The 20531-nt window shown below is 46.9% G+C and overlaps 1 protein-coding gene across 7 annotated transcripts; it reads left to right on the plus strand.

The window, feature by feature from the left end:
* The first annotated feature begins 2604 nt into the window (after positions 1-2604).
* Positions 2605-20502, plus strand: ITPA (inosine triphosphatase). Of its 7 annotated transcripts, none has more exons than XM_027078788.1 (8): positions 2605-2686; positions 11509-11566; positions 11655-11719; positions 12336-12409; positions 13362-13393; positions 13950-14065; positions 17033-17159; positions 18340-18819. In XM_027078788.1, the coding sequence occupies exons 1-8, from the start codon at positions 2621-2623 to the stop codon at positions 18426-18428; spliced, it is 627 nt and encodes a 208-aa protein (XP_026934589.1). In that variant the 5' UTR covers positions 2605-2620; the 3' UTR covers positions 18429-18819. The 7 variants fall into 7 exon arrangements, with proteins under 7 accessions (XP_026934589.1, XP_026934590.1, XP_026934591.1 ...); XM_027078789.1 differs by having other exon boundaries at positions 17083-17159; XM_027078790.1 differs by lacking the exons at positions 17033-17159; positions 18340-18819 and adding an exon at positions 20324-20502.
* The last annotated feature ends 29 nt before the right edge of the window (positions 20503-20531 follow it).

The raw sequence follows: 20531 nt of genomic DNA on the forward strand, positions 1-20531 counted from the left end.
CAGCTTTCATTTGGAGTTCTCAGATTGTCAGGGTCCTGGACCCTAAGCATGTTGCTTAAGGTTTGTGGGCAGACTGAGTGGGGTGGAAGATGGCAGGGAGAACAACAGTGAGACAGCTGCTGCCCTGGTCCAGGTAAGAACAGAACAGGGCTGGATTCATGACAGTAGCATTGGACTGGTGAGGAGGGGACTGATTCAAGAACTATTTCAGAGGCAGAATTGATAGGACCTGACAATCTCCTTCGAGGGCAAGAATTGTCCTTCTTTGCTTAACTTGGTTTCCTCCACAATGACGGAAGTGCAATTCCAAAGAGATCTTCTGTCATATTCCTTGCTAAAGGAAATAAAAATTTACATTTTAGGGACTTCCCTGGTGGCGCAGTGGTTAAGAATCCGCCTGCCAATTCAGGGGACATGGCTTCGAGCCCTGGTCCGGGAAGATCCCACATGCTGTGGAGCAACTAAGCCCGTGCGCCACGACTACTGAGCTGTGCTCTAGAGCCCGCTAGCCACAACTACTGGGCCCATGTGCCACAACTGCTGAAGCCAACGCACCTAGAGCCCATGCTCCACAACAAAGAAAAGCCATCGCAATGAGAAGCCCACGCACTACACTGGAGTAGCCCCCGTTCGCCGCAACTAGAGAAAGACTGCACGCAGCAATGAAGACCCAACCCCAGCCAAAAATTAAAAAAATAATAATTAAAAAAAATTTACATTTTAATTCTGGCATAGGCTACTTAATGAATGAATAATGCAGTCCCCTTCCTTTCTGCTCAGAGAAACTAAGAAACTATTTACGTTGGCTCACCAGTTAAGTGAAGCAATCGATACATTTCTTTTTTGTTTTGTTGTTGCCTAAGAGGATTTCTGTTACTTGCAACCAAGGATCCTAACTAAAGATCACACATACAGAAACTTCTGCATACAATTTTAGGTATTCACACATCTCCTTCCTCCCCTCCCCCCCACCCTGCCAAGCTCTTGGGCTCCAAGACCTTCAGATTTATTTATCTATTTACTATTTATTTATTGGCTTGTGGGATCTTAGTTCCCTGACCAGGGACTGAAGCCGGGTCTTCGGCAGTGAAAGCACAGAGTCCTAATCACTGGACAGCCAGGGAATTCCCCAAGACCTTCAGATTTAGAGTGAGGTCTATCTAAAGTGAATACTCATTTCCAATACTCCATGCTTAATAACCCTGTAGCTGAAGCTTTCAACAGTCAGGAGGTCGGCTTTGCTGATGGGAACCTCTTCTGACCCTCCACCTCCCTGAAGATTCACCATGACTTCATGAATTAGGAAGACAAATGACCTAGAGGGAAGGCAACCACTTCCTGATGTAACCCACTACTTCTCAGGCCAACTCCAAGGAGCCTTGCAAATCACATGGTAGAAAGGGATCACATGGTAGAATGGGAAACTTCAGACCTGCCTTAGGACACAGTGAGGGCTTCTGGCCTATGCAATACTCCCGCTATGGTAAAGTCATTGAGCAATGGGATTTCCACCCCTCCACCCCGAGGACAAATTCTGGGATCTAAAAAAAAAAAATCATCCAGATTATTAGAAGTCTTTAACATTAACGAAAATAACTCATACAGGCATTGACAGTCCTCCAGACTTCCGATGACACTCCTCTGACAGGAGTTGCCTCACCAGGAGTAGAGCTGGCCCTGAATCTGCCCTTACTGTTAACCTTTGGTTGCTGAGTCCATGAAGGAGGGAGACAGCTGAATTGCCCAGTGTGGGTGTCAGCAGTGGGTCAAGGCCTATCGCACAGGTGGGTCTGCTGGGGCACTTTCTACTCTTTGCTGTGTTAGGGGTGAAAAGATGTGGCTGAGAAGGGATGATGGACTTAAAGGACTGGAGGGATGAGGTAATAAGGGAGTCGAAATGCTGAAGTCGCAAATCTGGAAGATAGGGGAAAAGACCGGGCTAGATTTAGGCTATGCCAAGTTTAAGATCATAGTCAGAGCTGGCAAGCAAGGAGGAGCTAAGGAAGCGAGGCTGAAGGTGAGGTCAGGATAAAGACCCAGGTTTGGGGGCCCTTGTCCAGAAGGAAACAGTTTCCAGAGACAGCTTTAGAGTGCCCGCGGTTAAGGCGAATCGTCCAGAGCCTAGGCAGTTCATCACCAGCCTCGAGGTAGGTACGCTGGGCTTCTTTGCTTCCTCGGTGTCCCTGTTCCAGAGAGGGGCGAAAGCAGGGGTGGGGCAGGTGGCTGGAACGGTCTCTTCTGACCTTAAGGAGAGCGTCTCTTTGCGGGAGGAACTGGTCTCGGCTTACACAACCTCCAGCGTTGGGAAGACCCCAACAAATCCGACGCAGGAGGGCTGAGCCCTTCTCCTCCCTTCTAGCGCCCGGGGCCCCAGGCTGCTCAAACGAAAAGGGCGCTGTGCTCCCGGGTATCTGAGCAAGGATTCTGGGCGCCCAGCGCAGCCTTCCCGCCCCTAAGGCGCCCAGACTGCAGCTGCCGCCGCCATCATACCGCGCAGCACGCAACAAAATCCACAGCCGGCCTTCCTGGGACCCGAGGCCGGAAAACGGGCCACCCACTTCCGCCGCCAGGCGGAAGTAGAGGGACTTCCGGTGAACTTTACAGGTACTTGTGGCTCACAATGGCGGCCTCCTTGTCCGGGAAGAAGGTCGTGTTTGTCACGGGGAACGCCAAGAAGCTGGAGGAGGTGACGGGAGTGGTGGGAAGCCGACCAGGAGGCGGTTGGGGGGTAGCGTGTGGCAAGGTTGGCTGGGGAGAAGGCGGAGAAGTGGCTTCCAGGCGGAGGGAAGCACGCGGGTGGAAGAGCAGAGGGGGAACAGAGTCCGACCCGGAGGGATGGGTTGGATCGGGAAGGGGATGGGCCGCGTGGAATGGACTAGCACGTGTGCGGAGTGGGGGTGACCCGGGGTTGGACTCGATAGAATGAGGGCCTTGACAAATCCGGGCACAGGGGTTGTGAGCTTAGGGGCATCGGGAGCTGAAGGAGTGGTGGGGTCCTTAACACTTGTCCCAAAGGTCACCTCTTAAGCTAGGTCCCAAACCGGGACCCTGACACCCCTCTGGAGCGGATCCAGACCCCGCTGCTGGCCTGGGGTTGGCAGGGGCCGGACAGGGTGTGGGGAGAGGCATCCAAACTGAGTTCCACACCCCACCACGGTCCAGAAATGTGGTCCTCAGCCTCTCCCAGCCTCTTTCCGCCATCTGTGAAATGGCCATTATGCAGGAGGTCTGCTTCACAGCGCAATGGAGAGGAGTGAAGGAGGCAGTGGATCCAAAGTTCCTGCCTACAGGGACTTTGTGGTCAGCTCTGAGAATTCTGGGGGTTGATGGAACCGCTTTGGCTGCAAATAGTAGAGAGACACAGGGAGCTCATGTAAACAGCCAGGTGACAATCGTGGGAATACAATGGTATGCTGTCCCACAGGGCTTGAGGAGTCTTTCTCAGGAGTCCCTATCGAGGGGTTTATTTGTCCTTCTAGTTCTCTCTGGATGCTCATCCCTTTTCCTTTTGAGGTCTTTCTGCATTTTTCCCTTCTGATGGAGGGGGCAGTAAGGCTTCTGCCAGACATCAGCTCTGATTGGCCTTGCTTGGATCAAAGGTTTGCCCTTACTTAGTCAGCCATGGTCAAGGAGGTGGGTCATGTGTGCGGAGTCAGGATGACACCCACTAGATGTCTGAGGCAGACCAATGGGGTGCAGTCATTAGGGTCATTTGTCTACAGCATAGGGACCAATGACACTTGCGTGCTGTTACAGGGTGGCCTCAGAAGTCAGAGCCCTGTGCTGATAAAAGGTTTGGGATCTTGAGGCCAGACCAGACAAGCAGACAGGCAGTGCCACACTGAACAGAGCCCCATGCAAGATGGTGGGTGCCGGCTCCCAAGGCCATCTCTACTTCTGGTTGAGAATGTGGCCCTCCCACATTTAAAGAAGAGGGAGGGAATTCCCTGGAAGTCCAGTGGTTAGGATTCGAGCTTTCACTGCCGGGGCCCGGGTTCGATCCCTGGTCGGGAAACTAAGATCCTGTGAGCCATGTGGCACGGCCCCCCCCAAAAAAGGAGAAAAAAAAAGAAGATGCTGGAGTGGCCAGAGGAGGCTCACTGGAGAAAATGGACTTGAAGTTGGCCTAAAATAGGGAGTTTTAACTCTTCATCTCATGGTACCCCATTGGCAGAGTGATGAAGCCTCTGGACCCTTTCTCAGGAAAATATTTTTAAATGTACAAAATAAAATACATAGGATTACAAAGGAAATCAATTCTATTGATTTACAATTCTCAAAATATTATAAATATTTGTGATCCAGTTACATATGCTTTATTAATGCATACCGAGCTGATCTCCCTGTGCTATGCCCCTGCTTCCCACTAGCTATTTTACATTTGGTAGTGTGTATATGTCGATGCTTCTGTCACTTCGCCCCAGCTTCCCCCTCCCCCGCTGCCGTGTCCTCAAGTCCATTCTGTATGTCTGCGTCTTTATTCCTGCCCTGCCACTAGGTTCATCGGTACCATTTTTTTTTTAGATTCCATATATATGCGTTAGCATACGGTATTTGTTTTTCTCTTTCTTTACTCTTTTTCTTTACTTCACTCTGTATGACAGACTCTAGGTCCATCCACCTCACTACAAAAAACTCTATTTTGTTTCTTTTTATGGCTGAGTAATATTCCATTGTATATATGTGCCACATCTTCTTTATCCATTCGTCTGTCAGTGGACATTTAGTTTGCTTCCATGTCCTGCCTATTGTAAATAGTGCTGCAATGAATATTGTGGTGCATGTCTCTTTTTGAATTATGGTTTTCTCAGGGTATATGCCGAGTAGTGGGGTTTGCTGGGTCATGTGGTAGTTCTATTTTTAGTTTTATGGCACCTCCATACTGCTCTCCATAGTGGTTGTATCAATTTACATTCCCACCAACAGTGCAGGAGGGTTCCCTTTTTACCACACCCTCTCCAGCATTTATTGTTTCTAGATTTTTTGATAATGGCCATTCTGACCAGTGTGAGGTGATACCTCATTGTGGTTTTGATTTGCATGTCTCTAATAGTGATGTTGAGCATCTTTTCATGTGCCTCTTGGCCATCTGTATGTCTTCTTTGGTGAAATGTCTATTTAGGTCTTCTGCCCATTTTTTAATTGGGTTGTTTCTTTTTTTTAATGTATTTTATTTTATTTTAATTTATTTTTGTTTTTGGCTGCGTTGGGTCTTCGTTGCTGTGCGCGGGCTTTTCTCTGATTGTGGTGAGCAGGGGCTACTCTTTGTTGCGGCGCGCAGGCTTCTCATTGCGGTGGCTTGTCTTGTTGTGGAGCTTGGGCTCTAGGCGCGCGGGCTTCAGTAGCTGTGGCACAGGGGGTCAGTAGTTGTGGCTTGCAGGCTCTAGAGCGCAGGCTCAGTAGCTCGGTAGTTGTGGCGCACAGGCTTAGTTGCTCCGCGGCATGTGGGATCTTCCCAGACCAGGGCTCAAACCTGTGTCCTCTGCATTGGCAGGCGGATTCTTAACCACTGCGCCACCAGGGAAGCCCGGGTTGTTTCTTTTTTTGATATTGAGCTCCATGAGCTGTTTGTATATTTTGGAGATTAATCCTTTGCTCGTTGTTTCATTTGCAAATATTTTATCCCATTGTCTTTTCGTCTTGTTTATGGTTTGTCTTTTCGTCTTGTTTATGGTTTGCTTTGCTGTGCAAAGCTTTTAAGTTTAACTAGGTCCCATTTGTTTATTTTTGTTTTTATTTTCATTACTCTAGAAGGTGGGTCAAAAAACATCTTGCTGTCGTTTATGTCAGAGTGTTTTTCCTATGGTTTCCTCTAAGAGTTTTATAGTGTCTGGTTTTACATTTAGGTCTTTAATACATTTGGAGTTTATTTTTATTTTTTTATTTTTTGGAGTTTATTTTTGTGTGTGGTGTTAGGTGGTGTTCTAATTTCATTCTTTTACATGTAGCTGTCCAGTTTTCCCAGCACCACTTACTGAAGAGGCTGTCTTTTCTCCATTGTATGTTCTTGCCTCCTTTGTCGTAAATTAGGTGACCATATGTGCATGGGTTCATCTCTGGGCTTTCTATCCTGTACCTTGATCTATATTTCTGTTTTTGTGCCAGTACCGTAATGTCTTGATTACTGTAGCTTTATAGTATAGTTTGAAATCAGGGAGCCTGATTCCTTCAGCTCCTTTTTTCTTTCTCAGTATTGCTTTGGCTATTCAGGATCTTTTGTGTTTCCATACAAATTGTAAAATTTTTTGTTCTAATTCTGTGAAGAATGCCATTGGTAGTTTGATAGGGATTGCATTGAATCTGTAGATTGCTTTGGGTAGTATAGTCATTTTCATAATATTGATTCTTCCAATCCAAGAATATGGTATATTTCTCCAACTGTTTATGACATCTTTGATTTCTTTCATCAGTGTTTTATAGTTTTCCAAGTATAAGTCTTTCACCTCCTTAGATAGGTTTATTCCTAGATATTTTATTCTTTTTGTTGCAATGGTAAATGGGATTGTTTCCTTAATTTCTCTTTCTGATTTTTCGTTGTTAGTGTATAGGAATGCCAGAGATTTCTGTGCATTAACTTTGTATCCTGCAACCTTACCAAATTCGTTGATTAGTTCTAGTAGTTTTCTGGTGGCATCTTTAGGATTTTCTATGGATAGTATCATGTCATCTGCAAACAGTGACAGTTTTACTTATCCAATTTGTATAGCTTTTATTTCTTTTTCTTCTCTGATTGCCATCGCTAGGACTTCGAAAACTATGTTGAGTAAGAGTGGTGAGAGAGGACATCCTTGTCTTTTTCCTGATCTTAGAGGAAATGCTTTCAGTTTTTCACCATTGAGTATGTTTGCTGTGGGTTTGTCATATATGACCTTTATTATGTTGAGGTAGGTTCCCTCTATGCCCATTTTCTGGAGAGTTTTTATCGGAAAAGAGTGTTGAATTTTTTCAAAACCTTTTTCTGCATCTATTGAGATGATCACATGGTTTTTATTCCTTAATTTGTTAACATGGTGTATCACATTGATTGATTTGCGTATATTGAAGAATCCTTGCATCTGATGTATGATCCTTTTAATATGTTGTTGGATTCTGTTTGCTAGTATTTTGTTCAGGAGTTTTGCATCTATGCTCATCAGTGATATTGGACTATGATTTTCTTTTTTTGTGATACCTTATTCTGGTTTTGGTATCAGGGTTATGGTGGCTTCATAGAACGAATTTGGGAGCGTTCCTCTCTCTGCAGTTTTTTGGACGAGTTTGAGAAGGATCGGTGTTAGCTCTTCTCTAAATGTTTGATAGAATTCACCTGTGAAGCCATCTGGTCCTGGACTTTTGTTTGTTGGAAGATTTTTTTTATATATAAATTTTTTTTTTTTTTTTTTTTTTTTTTTGCGTTACGTGGGCCTCTCACTGTTGTGGCCTCTCCCGTTGCGGAGCACAGGCTCCGGACGCACAGGCTCAGCAGCCATGGCTCACGGGCCCAGCCACTTCGCAGCATGTGGGATCTTCCCGGACCGGGGCACGAACCCGTGTCCCCTGCATCGGCAGGCGGACTCTCAACCACTGCGCCACCAGGGAAGCCCTATATATAAATTTATTTATTTTTACTTATTTACGTTTGGCTGCGCTGGGTCTTCGTGGCTGCGCGTGGGCTTTCTCTAGTTGCGGCAAGCCGGGGCTACTCTTTGTTATGGTGCACAGGCTTCTCACTGTGGTGGTTTCCCTTGTTGTGGAGCATGGGCTCTTGGCAGGCGGACTTCAGTAGTTGTGGCACATGGGCTCAGTAGTTGTGGCTCGTGGGCTCTAGAGCATAGGCTCAGTAGGTGCGGCACATGGGGTTAGTTGCTCCATGGCATATGGGGTCTTCTTGGACCAGGGATCAAACCTGTGTCCCCTGCATTGGCAGGCAGATTTTTAACCACTACGCCACCAGGGTAGTCCTGTTGGAAGATTCTTAATTACAGTTTCAATTTCATTACTTGTGATAGGTCTGTTTATATTTTCTAATTCTTCCTGGCTCAGTCTTGGAAAATTGTACGTTTCCAAGAATTTGTCCATTTCCTCATGGTTGTCCATTTTATTGGCATATAGTTGTCTGTAGTAGTCTCTTATAATCCTTTGTATTTCTGCAGTGTCAGTTGTGATTTATCCTTTTTCATTTCTAATTTTATTGATTTGCACCCTTTTTTTCTTGATGAATCTGGGTAAGGGTTTATCAATTTTGTTTATCTTCTCAAAGAACCAACTTTTAGTTTTATTGATTTTTGCTGTTGTTTTCATTTGTTTCATTTATTTCTGCTCTGATCTTTATGATTTCTTTCCTTCTACTGACTTTGGGTTTTCGTTGTTCTTCTTTCTCTAGTTGCTTTAGGTGTAGGGTTAGATTGTTTATTTGAGATTTTTCTTGTTTCTTGAGGTGCGATTGAATTGCTATAAACTTCCCTCTTAGAACTGCTTTTGCTGCATCCCATAGGTTTTGAATCATTGTGTTTTTGTTGTCATTTGTATCTATGTATTCTTTTATTTCTTTGATTTCTCTAGTGATCTCTTGGTTACTTAGTAGTGCACTGTTTAGCCTCCATGTATTTGTGTTTTTTACAGTTTTTTTCCTGTAATTGATTTACACATAGCAGTGTGGTCAGAAAAGATGCTTGATACGATTTCAATTTTCTTAAATTTTCCAAGGCTTGATTTGTGAGCCAAGATGTGATCTGTCTTGGAGAATGTTCCGTGTGCACTTGAGAAGGAAGTGTACTGTGCCACTTTCAGGTGGAATGTTCTATAAATATCAGTTAAATCTATCTGGTCTATTGTGTCATCTAAAGCTTGTGTTTGCTTATTTATTTTCTGTTTGGATGATCTGTCCATTGGGGTAAGTGAGGTGTTAAAGTCCCCTACTATTATAGTGTTACTGTTGATTTCTGCTTTCATGGTTGTTAGCATTTGCCTTATGTATTGAGGTGCTCCTATGTTGGGTGCATAAGCGATTATAATTGTTATATCTTCTTCTTGGATTGATCCCTTGATCATTATGTACTGTCCTTCCTTATCTCTTGTAACAGTCTTTATTTTAAAGTCTATTTTTTAAAATAAATTTATTTATTTTATTTTTGGCTGTGTTGGGTCTTTGTTGCTGTGCATGGGCTTTCTCTAGTTGTGGCAAGCAGGGGTTACTCTTCATTGCGGTGTGCAGTCTTCTCATTGAGGTGGCTTCTCTTGTTGCATAACACAGGCTCTAGGCATGCAGGCTTCAGTAGTTGTGGCACACGGGCTCAGTAGTTGTGGCTCACAGGCTCTAGAGAGCAGGCTCAATAGTTGTGGTGCATGGGCTTAGTCGCACAGCATGTGGGATCTTCCTGGAGGGATTGAACCTGTGTCCCCTGCATTGGCAGGCAGATTCTTAACCGCTGCACCACCAGGGAAGCCCTAAAGTCTATTTTATCTGATATGAGTATTGCTACTCCAACATTCTTTTGATTTCCATTTGCATGGAATATATTTTTCCATCCCTTCACTTTTAGTCTGTATGTGTTCCTAGGTCTGAAGTGGGTCTCTTGTAGACAGCATATATACGGGTCTTGTTTTTGTATCCATTCAGCCAGTCTGTGTCTTTTGGTTGGAGCATTTAATCCATTTACATTCAAGGTTGTTATCGATTGTATGTACCTATTACCATTTTCTTAATTGTTTTGGGTTCGTTTTTGTGGGTCTTTTTCTTCTCTTGTGTTTCCTGCCTAGAGAAGTTTTTTTAGCATTTGTTGTAAAGGTGGTTTGGTGGTGCTGAATTCTCTTACCTTTTGCTTGTCTGAAAAGCTTTTGATTTCTCTCTTGACTCTGAATGAGATCCTTGCTGGGTAGAGTAATCTTGGTTGTAGTTTTTTCTCTTTCATCATTTTAAGTATATCCTGCCACTCCCTTCTGGCCTGCAGAGTTTCTGCTGAAAAATCAGTTGATAATGTTATGGGGATTCCTTTGTATGTTATCTTTTGCTTTTCCCTTGATGCTTTTAATATTTTTTCTTTGAACTCAATTTTTGTTAGTTTGATTAATATGTGTCTTGGTGTGTTTCTCTTAAGATTTATCCTGTATGGGACTCTGCGCTTCCTGGACTTGGGTGGCTATTTCCTTTCCCATGTTAGGGAAGTTTTCTGCTATGATCTCTTCAAATATTTTCTCAGACCCTTTTTCTCTTCTTATTTGGGACCCCTATAATTCGAATGTTGGTGTGTTTAGTATTGTCCCAGAGGTCTCTGAGATTGTCTTCGATTCTTTTCATTCTTTTTTCTTTATTCTGCTCCTTGGCAGTTATTTCCAGCAGTCTGTCTTCCAGCTCACTTATATTTGTTCTTCTGCCTCAGTTATCCTATTATTGATTCCTTCTAGTGTATTTTTCATTTCAGTTACTGTGTTTTCATCTCTGTTTGTCCTTCAATTCTTCTAGAACTTTGTTAAACATTTCTTGTATTTTCTTAGTCTGTGCCTCCATTCTACTTCTGAGATTCTGGATCATCTTTACTACCATTACTCTGAATTCTTTTTAGGTAGCTTGCCTATCTCCTCTTCATTTATTTGGTCTTATAGATTTTTACCATGCTTCTTCATCTGTGACATACTTTATTACCCTCTCATTTTTTCTGATGGGTGGGATTGTGTTCCTGTAAACAGGAACTGGTTGTTTGGCCTGAGGCTTCCAACACTGGAGTTTGTAGGCTGTTGGGTAGAGCTGGGTCTTGGTGCTGAGATGAGGAACTCCGGGAGACCTCACTCCAATGAATATTTCCTGGGGTCTGAGGTTCTCTTATTAGTCCAGTGGTTCAGACTCAGAGCTCCCATCGCAGGAGCCGTTCACTTGGGGGTTCTTCCCGTCTCCTTGGGCGTCAAGGTCCCCCACCACCATCTGGCAGGCGCCCTAGTTGTAGGGAGACACAAACTCTGTGTCTTCCCACGCTGCCATCTTGACTCTGCCCCTTGTAAATGATATTTTGAGATATCTGCTACAACTGTAATGGGATATGACAACATCTGCGATTTTAATAGGTTTAAATATCACAGGAGATGCTAATGCTATTTGTGTTTGTTTTCTATATTCACTATTGAAAGGGATGCTAAATTTCAGGTAGGGGTTAGTGAAAATAAAGTGTTTTGTTTTGTTTTGTTTTTCCTAATCCAAGTTCACAGATCTCCTGAATTCTGGGTAACCCCTGATAGAAAATTCTTGGCCCAAAGGATAGGTTTTGGGAGCACTGAGAAGGGAAGAGGGTGTTCTAGGTAGGTGGTTAGCATAAACAGAGACCTGAAGTAGGAGGGAGGGATTGGAGAGTGAGGAGATAGGGGAGCTGACCTGCTGGGGTGGGACCCTGAAGGCTGGGGTGAGGCTCATGGGCCTGACTTGGTGAGCTTTAGGGGACTGACAGGAGAGTTACCTGACGAGAAAGATGGGTGACAGCTTGTGTAGTAATGGGGAATAGTTAAACAAATGGTGATAAATGTTCTTTCGTTTTGGAACAGGTCATTCAGATTCTAGGAGATAAGTTTCCATGCACTTTGGTGGCACAGAAGATTGACCGTATGTCTCTGATTAGTTCTATTTTTAAAAGATGATTCAATTTCTCTCTCTCTCTGTGACCTGACTGTGTGTCTGTTTCTCTGATAAGTGCCAGAGTACCAAGGAGAGCCTGATGAGATTTCCATTCGGAAGTGTCAGGAGGCAGCTCGCCAGGTGCTTGCTCCACACATGTCCTGTACTTGCGCCTCTTGTCCTGGTGGCTCCTGGGGTCTGTGCCTGCTGGGGATGGGTAGAGAATATGGTGGGCACACTTTATAATGACTTGAAGGACGTTTCCAGGCTTAGCTAGGCTGGAGTCAGTTAATATTGGCTCTGGAATACTGCCTTCCTTTCTCAACCTTGACTGCATAGTATCCCCCTAGATGACCACACACACACATAATTCACTCTTCCCAGTTCTCAGGTACATACATTCCACCCCTACATTCTCCCCACATACATCCACCCTGCACTCACACACCTCTGTGGAACTGAAAAAGAGTGCTTTGTAAACAGTCAGGCTGCTTGAGTGTGAATCCCAGCTCTCCTGTCACTGTACCTGGAGCAAACTTTACAACCTGCCAAGGCTTTGTTGTCCCTACCTTTAAAATGAAGATAAGACATTAGTCAACAGCTGTTACCCAGAGCAGATGGACCTCTATCTGCTGCTGCTGTTGACATCCCAGCTAGCTGTGAGTGTGGCCCTGGCTTGGATGGCAGGGGAATTCAGGGTGGAGGTGGGGCCTGCTGCTGGACGCGGGTCTCAGGGCTGCATGTTCTTGTGCTGCAGGTGCAGGGCCCTGTACTGGTGGAGGACACCTGTCTGTGCTTCAACGCCCTTGGGGGCCTCCCTGGCCCCTACATGTGAGTGCTCCCCCACCCTTTTGCAGGGCCCTGGCCACAAAACCACTTGAACTTTGAAATGATTTGTTACTTGATACTGCGGGTCATTCACTGTCTTGGCATCAACACCAGTATGTCAAATTGTCTTGAGGGAGGATTAGGGATGGGGAAGAGGCATACCTTTCTTTTGTAAAGTGTGAGAATGTGATTGTGTAAGTTGAGATGGGCAAGGGGAACTCACCCATTGGAGAGGTACATTTGTGGGCAGATCAGTTTCAGGAAAGAGGAAATAAGGAAGTTGAGATCTGCAGATGGATTTCCTTAAAGCTATCCAGTACCCTGGACCCCCTCAGAAAGTCTTTGTGTATCTCTAGGGTACAAATACCCCAATTTGTTAGGTCTTGGGTATGTACACAGTTGACCCTTGAACAACTTGGGGGGGGTTAACCTGCGTTTAACTTACAGTTGGCCTTCCATATCAGTGAATTCAACTGTATATTACTGTAGTATTTACTACTGAAAAATATCCATGTATAAGTGAACATATGCAGTTCAAATTCATGTTGTTCAAGGGTTAACTGTATCTTTAACTTTTGGATTGCTAATTTGTTTGCCAAGGCAGTAGCACCCCTACACACTTATAGTGTACATTGCTCCATATTCTTACCAGCACTGTTTTATGACTTTTTAGTATTTTGTAATGGCAGGAGTGGGAAATGTTACCACATGCAATTTTAATTTGCATTTCCCTAATTACCAGTGAGATTGAGGGCTTCACTGGTTTATCAGTTCTTTTGTGGATTGCCTCTTTGTCTCCATTTCCTTTTTCCTATTGGATTATTTCTCTTCATTTTGAGTTGAGACATTCTTTGCTCTCCCAGGGCTCTAATCCCTGGGGGATGCAGCCCAGAAACAAGGTGGTAAGAACATCCATCTGATTGTGGTGTCTGACTCACCTTTATTTCTCTTGCAGAAAGTGGTTTCTGGAGAAGTTAAAGCCTGAAGGTATTATCCCCATGTCTCTTTCTTTAGACCTGTTTGAAATTAAGAATCTGTGGGTTCTACGAGAGGAGCTCCAACTAGTAATCAGGAATCTCGGGTTCCATCCCCTTCACGGAGTCTCCATTCACCTCAGTTTCCCCATCTATAATCTACAGCTCACACTCTCCCTATACACCCGGTGCCAGGGAGCACTGAGATTTGGGAGGAGTGGATGGGGTGGCGGTGGGTGGTGAGAGCTTTGTGTTTGAGGGACAAAGGGGCTCTAGTTGATTCTGGCTCAGAGGGACTGGCCCCACTTCTTGCTGTCCTTGCCTCAGTGGGGGGCGGGGAGAGGGACACCCTGCTGCTCCCCCTGGTCCCAGCAGCGCATACCCTGAAGCCCACAGTAGTAGAATAAGGAACCCCACATCCCCATCACCCAACTTCCTGGGTTATCAGCGCAGGGCCTATTTGGTGATATGTATAACTCCCCTTCGCCACCTGGGCCCATTGAGTGCGGAGAGGGGGCTGGGGCCGGGCAGCGTAGAGTGCGCTGAGCCCTCACTGCACGTGCCCGCAGGTCTCCACCAGCTCCTGGCTGGGTTCCAAGACAAGTCGGCCTATGCACTCTGCACGTTCGCGCTCAGCACTGGGGACCCCAGCGAGCCTGTGCGCCTCTTCAGGGGCCGGACCTCGGTGCGTACCCATGCTCGTTCCCCAGAGTGCCGCCAGAGGGCGCTGTGACTCGCGATGATGCTGCAGGACTGTAGTGGGGAGGGCGCGCCCCTGGGTACCACAGCTAGAAGTGCTGTCAATCCCGAAACTTATTTGACCCCAGAGTCAGGTGTTTGGAAACGCACAGTGGCTTACAGCTGTTGGGGCCTGGTATACCCAGAGCTCTGCAGTGTATGCTGTCCTGAGAAGCAGATGTGGAAACTGAAGGTGACAACTCCTAGAGCTACATCTGTAGCCCAGACTTCTCCAAGCTTGAATCTCCTCATCCCACTGCTGAGGCAACAGCTTCCCTTGAACATCTCACAGCCTTTCCAACTTTTTATGTTCATATAGAATCTTCCTTCTCCCCCCAACTCATTCCTTTCAAAACTGCCCTTCAGTGCCCCCATGCTTACCTATCAGACCGTAGGTTCAGCTGCTTCTCACAGGGTCCAGACCACCCTCTGGGCTGGCCTGCTTCCCCCACCCCACCCCCGCCCCAGCCCATCCATCCCCTCCCCGTGGCAGGAGTGTACCTTCAGGCACATCATTTCTCTGCTTTGTCCTTTCTGCTCAGGATAGAATCCAGAGTCCCACCATAGCTCACATAGCCCTATGCCAGTGGCTCCACCAGGGACTGTCCACAGATGTTTTACTTTACACTCCCTGATTAGATTTTTAATTTTTGTGGTGAAAAAACAGGTAACAGAAATTACCATCTTCATTTTTAAGTGTACAGTACAATAGTGTACACTGTTGTGCACCAGATCTCTAGAACTTTCTCATCTTGCAGAATTGAAACTATGCCCATTGAATAATGACTCCATCTTCCCCTCCTCTCTCCAGCACCTGGCAACCACCATTCTACTTTGTGTTGCTAAGAGTTCGGCTACCTCAGATACATCATATAAGTGGAATCCTGCAGTGTTTGTTTTTTTGTGACTGGCTTATCTCACTTAGCATAATGTCCTCAAGTTTCATCCATGTTGTAGCATGTGATAGGATCTCCTTTTTTAAGACTGAATAATATTCCATTGTATATATATACCACTTTTTCCTTTATCCGTTTACAGGCATACCTCGTTTTATTGAGCTTCACAGATATTATGTTTTTACAAATTGAAAGTTTGTGGCAATCCTGCATTGTCAGATGATGGTTAGCATTTTTAGCAATTAAGTATTTTTAAATTAAGGTATGTACACTATTTTTTAGACATAATGCTATTGCACACTTAATAGATTACAATATAGTGTAAACATAACTTTTATATGCAGTAGGAAACCAAAAAATTCATGTGACTTGCTTTATTGCGATAATTGCTTAATTGCAGTGGTCTGGAACTGAACCCACAATATCTCCAAGGTCTGCCTGTATTCATTGATGAACACTTGCGTGGCTTCCACTTTTTGGCTTGTTCATAATGCTGCTATGAACGTGGGTGTGCAAATATCTCTTCAAGATCCTGTTTTCATTCTTTTGGGTATATATCCAGAAATGGGATTGCTGGATCATATTGCCTGGTTACATTTTTAACAGTTAGTTTTAGTGGTCTGCTACTTTCACAGAAATGTTCTCTCAAAAATCAAAAGTATGAACAACCACAGGCCCAACTTCCTGCGCCATGACTGACTAGCAGCTATGCTGCTGATGGGGCCTGATCACTTTCATCCGACCATTCCCTATTGTCTCCCCAGCTTGGGCTGCTGTTTGTACTTTGTTGCTGCCAGCCCTGACTTTAACTGAGGTAGCCTTGTTTCTCCTTGTTCTGTTCTCCCCTGTGCTTTCGAAAAAACCCTAGCCACATTGTCCTTTCAGCAGTGCGTATGATAAGCCTTTTCCATCTCTGGACCTCAGCACAGCTGTGTCCTCCACCTAGAATGTTCTTGCCCTAGTCCTTTATGTGGCCAAAGTGTCCCCTCCTCACTGAGGCCTTCCCTGAGCTCCCCATCTTGTTATTCTTGAGCCCAGCTCCCAGTGTGTTGCCTCTAAGACACTTTGCATTTGGTAATCATTAATGTGTTTACTGATGTAATGCTTGTTTTGCTTAAGAGTTCCATTCTGTGAAGGCAAGGCTACGATTTTCTGTTTTCCTGGTGCCTGCTTCGCTGAGGTGTTCAAAAAACAGTTATTGCATGGGTGAAGTTCAGAGTGGTTCAGTAACTGGCCTCAGTGACACAGCTCCCCATTAGCAGAAGCAGAATTTACCTTTGGTCTGAATGACTTGGAATTTATATGGCTAATCCCCATCCTCTACTACCTCCCTTGTATTTTATAAGTTGTTTTTTTTTTTTTTTTTTTGGCGGAGCACAGGCTCTGGACGCGCAGGCTTAGTGGCCATGGCTCACGGGCCCAGTCACTCCACGGCATGTGGGATCTTCCCGGACCAGGGCACAAACCCATGTCCCCTGCATCGGTAGGCGGACTCTCAACCACTGTGCCACCAGGGAAGCCTGACACTGGTTATCTTTGTCACATTTTCCTTTTGGAATTTGCCTATTACAGCCAGTATTTACTGAGCTCATTTTTGTGTTGAACATTGTGCAAAGTTATTTCTATTTTGTTGTTTCATTTGTTAGAGCCTCCCTTGTATTTTGAGAAATGCAGTAATAGTAGCAGGCACAGGGCTTGGCTGCAAGGTTCAGGGCCCTCAAACTTCCTATTAGGAGAAAATGTTTTCTGTCAGTCTTTCAAAGTTGCTTCTCTTCTTCAGTGAGGTCACAGTTTGTCAAAGCTTCAGAGAGGGAGGCTGGTCCCAGGGGTATCTGTGGGCTAATCAAGCATGTGGTTCCTCCCTGTCTGTGGGGAGCGAGCCGTCCTGCTCTGCATTTTATCTGTGTTCAGCAAACATTTGCCGGCACCATGGACCCCTTGAAATAATATATTTTGAGTAAATAGGGTTTAACCAAATTCATAAACCAAACTCAATCTGGCTACTGCCCTCCTCACAGTGCATCTCCTCCACACCCAGTGGCACACCTGTCCCCCTTTCCTCTGGCAGGGCCAGATTGTGGTGCCCCGTGGCTGCCGGGATTTTGGCTGGGACCCCTGCTTTCAGCCTGATGGATATGAGCAGACGTAAGGAGCCCCAGTTTCTTTCAGGGGTGTGGGGTGGGGATGGCCGTGGTCTGGGTTGGGTCAGTGCCCTGCCCAGGTGCAGGCACGCGGATACAGGCGGGGCAGGCTCTGAGGTGCCGTTCCGGCTGAAGGCAGCTCTGCTGGGGTGGATGCAAGGAATCTGGGTGGCCTGGTCCACAGCTGGGAGGCAGCTGGGCATAGCTGAAGTCCTGGGCTCTCGGGCTCAGCTCAGCGCAGAGCAGCTTTGTAGCTTCAGTGGCTTCCCCGCTCTGACCTGGGCTTGTCAGCTTTGTTGGATGATTATCTGACCCCCATTTAGTCTGGAAAAATGTTAGCACTTGGCCACCACGTTACACCCCCACAGTGCCAGGTGTTCTCAGTATTTCATGCTAGCCCCCGCTTATTTACACGGGACATGTTGGCCATTATTGGAATCGGGTTTGTCAAGCTGGAGGGGGGCCCTTAGGGAGTGTGGCCTGAGGCCTCACAACAGCCAGGCAGGGCTGAGGACAACGTGAAGCAGCACTTTGGTGACACAAAGGCTCTATATCTGCACTGTGCAATCCGGTAGCCATTAGCCACGTGTGGCTGCGGAGCATCTGAAATGTGGTTAGAGCAACTGAGGAACAGAATTTATTTTTATTCAGTTGTAATTGGTTTAAATGGCCACAGTGGCTGGTAGCCACCATATTTGACAGCATAGATGTGAAAGTGACAACTGGAGTAGGGATTCTCACCTCACTGGAGTCCTGCCATGGATGGCAGGCCACTGGCTGGCTGTTCAAGGCTCATCTGCTGCCCCCTGCCCCCACCTGCCCGCCCCACAGTGCATTGGAGGAGATTGCTATGTTTGCTCTGTCAGGCCCCACTGCTTCCCGTCAACAGATGACAAAGCTGATAAAGCATGCAGCTCATCCCCCTGTCCCCAGCTTCCCTTTGATGACTTTTGGACACACTAGAACCAGTTTAAGATCCTTTCACACTCATTAATATGGGTTTCTACCTACAGGGGAATTTAAGACTGATTTTTAAAAAATTAACTCTGGTTGCCAGGAGCTGGTAGCCCCACTACCCTTTCCTAGGGACTTTTTGAGCTTTGGGCTCCAGGATGAGGTGAGGTGTACACACCCTCCCTGAATCTGGGCCCCCTCTTCTCTGAGCTGCTACTGTTGCCCCTTAGGTATGCAGAGATGCCCAAGGCTGAGAAGAACACCATCTCCCATCGCTTCCAGGCCCTGCTTGAGTTGCAAGAATACTTTGGCAACCTGACTCCACTTGGAGCTGGTGATGACCACTCTGGCTGAGGATCCGGGGAGGGCTAGCCTGAAACCGCCTCTATCAGGCAGGCACCCATCCAAGTACCGCCTTCAGGGTTACCACTTCCTGGGGGTGTTACCAGCCGCCAGGAGCAGCTGGCTCTGCTTGGAGAAACTTTGGCCAGAGGACACCATCCTCTTGTCCTCAGGGATTCAGTGGTCTCCTACAGCCTCCAGGCCTGGAATCCGGAAAGGACCTTGGGTGTTAAAACTGGCCTTGGCAGGGTTGAGGGTTTGGGGAAGAACCACACAAACAGCCTTAGATGTTTTTTAAATGCAGCAAATAAAAATTCCGGAGGGTACTTGCTTCCAAAATAAACTGGGTATATTTGCTCTGAAACCTGCCCCAGACAGGTGTCTGTCTCCTGAGTCCCCTTTGGCACGAGCAGGAAACCTCTCAGGTCGGGGGGGCAAAACGGGTGTAGGGGGGTGGCTGGAGGAGGGCAGTGCTGTGTCGAGGCTGTTTGTGTGCCCTTGCTAGCTGGAGTATTATATCTTTCTTTTTGTCCTTGAAGTCTCTGATCATGGGCTGAACTTTTACATGCCACATCCCTGCTGCCCGCCCACCCAGCTACTGAGCAATGCCACCACCCAGCTGGCCTCTATTGTGTTTGCTGGGTTGGGGGGCGGGCAGTGTGGGATGCTGAGTGCTTTTGCTTTATTCTGGTGTACATTAGAGCAGCTAAAATGTTGGTTTATGGTTATAACGCCAGGTTCATTTTTATGGCAGGGAGGAGGGATGGAGTTCTTGACCCCAGTTGGGTTGACATGCCACGGTTCAGCCTGGGGGGCCAGCTGAGTTGAGCCCTTCAGGAGGCCCGGCTCAGCTACCCCAGACCCGTACTGAGTCCTGGTAAAGCCCTTCCCAGGGAGGGACTTCAGAGGCCCGGGGTGGCTCCCTTGCCTTCCTGCAGGTGTTACTCTGGTAAAGAGGAGGTGCCCAACCCCAAGGACAATCAGAAAAGCCCGTTGTGTGCAGCAGGTTGGGGGGTGGGGGTCCTTAATGCTGGTGTGTCGCTCCCAAGCTTAAGTTACATCCCCTCCTCAGTCCTAGCAGCACGGCCCAGGGCCTAGATTTAACAGTTGTTTCCTCCCCTAAAATTCATCAGCACCCGTGGGTGAGGACAGGACCTCATCCCTTTGTTCCCCTCTTGTCTGTGAAGCCCAGCTGGGTTGTTTCCTCAGGAAGTGCCGGTGGTGGTGCTCAGCCTCCTCTGAGTTGTCTGCTTGGCATGGGTGGTGTCCGGCTGGAACTCAGGTGTGGGGTGCTGGGGGGCCTGCCTACTCCTTGCCTGGTGATCCTGGACACAGCCCCACCTGCAGGAAACACAGGCTACTGGGGTGGGGGCCCCAAAGAAGGATCACTTGCCACGTGGCACTTGGAGCGGGGCACCCCTCTGTCTGCTCCTCAGCTGCTTCCTCAGAGTTCTGTCCTGGATGCACAGTACATTTTCTGTCCCCTTTAAACTTTACCCATCCTGCAAGCAGCACCGTGAATGTGCTTATCCCACCCTACCAGCCACTGGGCTCTTCACTGGCCCCAAGCCCACTTTCCCTGCAGGTTCCTGGCAACAGCAAAGGCCTCCTGGACCTTCCATGTTTCCCTGTTGAGCTACTGTGTGGAGTTGGAAGTAATAGCCCTTAGGCGGCACTCAACAAATCAGTCCCTTTTATCCCACCTCCCTTGGGATGGCTTCTCCCTCCTCAGGGCCCTCAGGTGGCCTTCAGAGGCTGGGGCAGGGCAGCATGGATGGAGGCGGTATGTAGAAGCATAGAAACAGGAGCTTTATTCTCTAATGTGCATACAGCAAGTTCCTTACACAATCAAGGAAATGGTTTCTCTTTCAGGCTCTTTTATCAAAAGAAAATCCGTCCTGCTTAGTCCCACCCTGGGCAGAAGCTGCCCTGAGCAGAGTTCCGGACCCAAAGCAAAAGGCTAATGGGAAGAGGAGCAGACACACACCTTGGAGCCCCCTCAATGCCCAGACACCCTAGGCCAGTTGGGACAGCTGTGAGGGGGTGCAGTACAGAGCAGCACCCCAAGATACCCACACAC

Source organism: Aethalodelphis obliquidens, unplaced genomic scaffold, assembly GCF_003676395.1.
Source record: "Aethalodelphis obliquidens isolate GAN/ISIS:26980383/991018 unplaced genomic scaffold, ASM367639v1 scaffold42, whole genome shotgun sequence".
In the NCBI taxonomy this organism is placed as follows: Eukaryota; Metazoa; Chordata; class Mammalia; order Artiodactyla; family Delphinidae; genus Aethalodelphis; species Aethalodelphis obliquidens.

Bases quoted from the DNA above. Each gene is read 5' to 3' on its own strand.
- ITPA (XM_027078788.1), top strand. From the start codon at position 2,621: ATGGCGGCCTCCTTGTCCGGGAAGAAGGTCGTGTTTGTCACGGGGAAC. The intron at 2,687-11,508 runs GTGACGGGAGTG...GTTTTGGAACAG, and splicing joins ACGCCAAGAAGCTGGAGGAG to GTCATTCAGATTCTAGGAGA. The intron at 13,394-13,949 runs GTATTATCCCCA...ACGTGCCCGCAG, and splicing joins GGAGAAGTTAAAGCCTGAAG to GTCTCCACCAGCTCCTGGCT.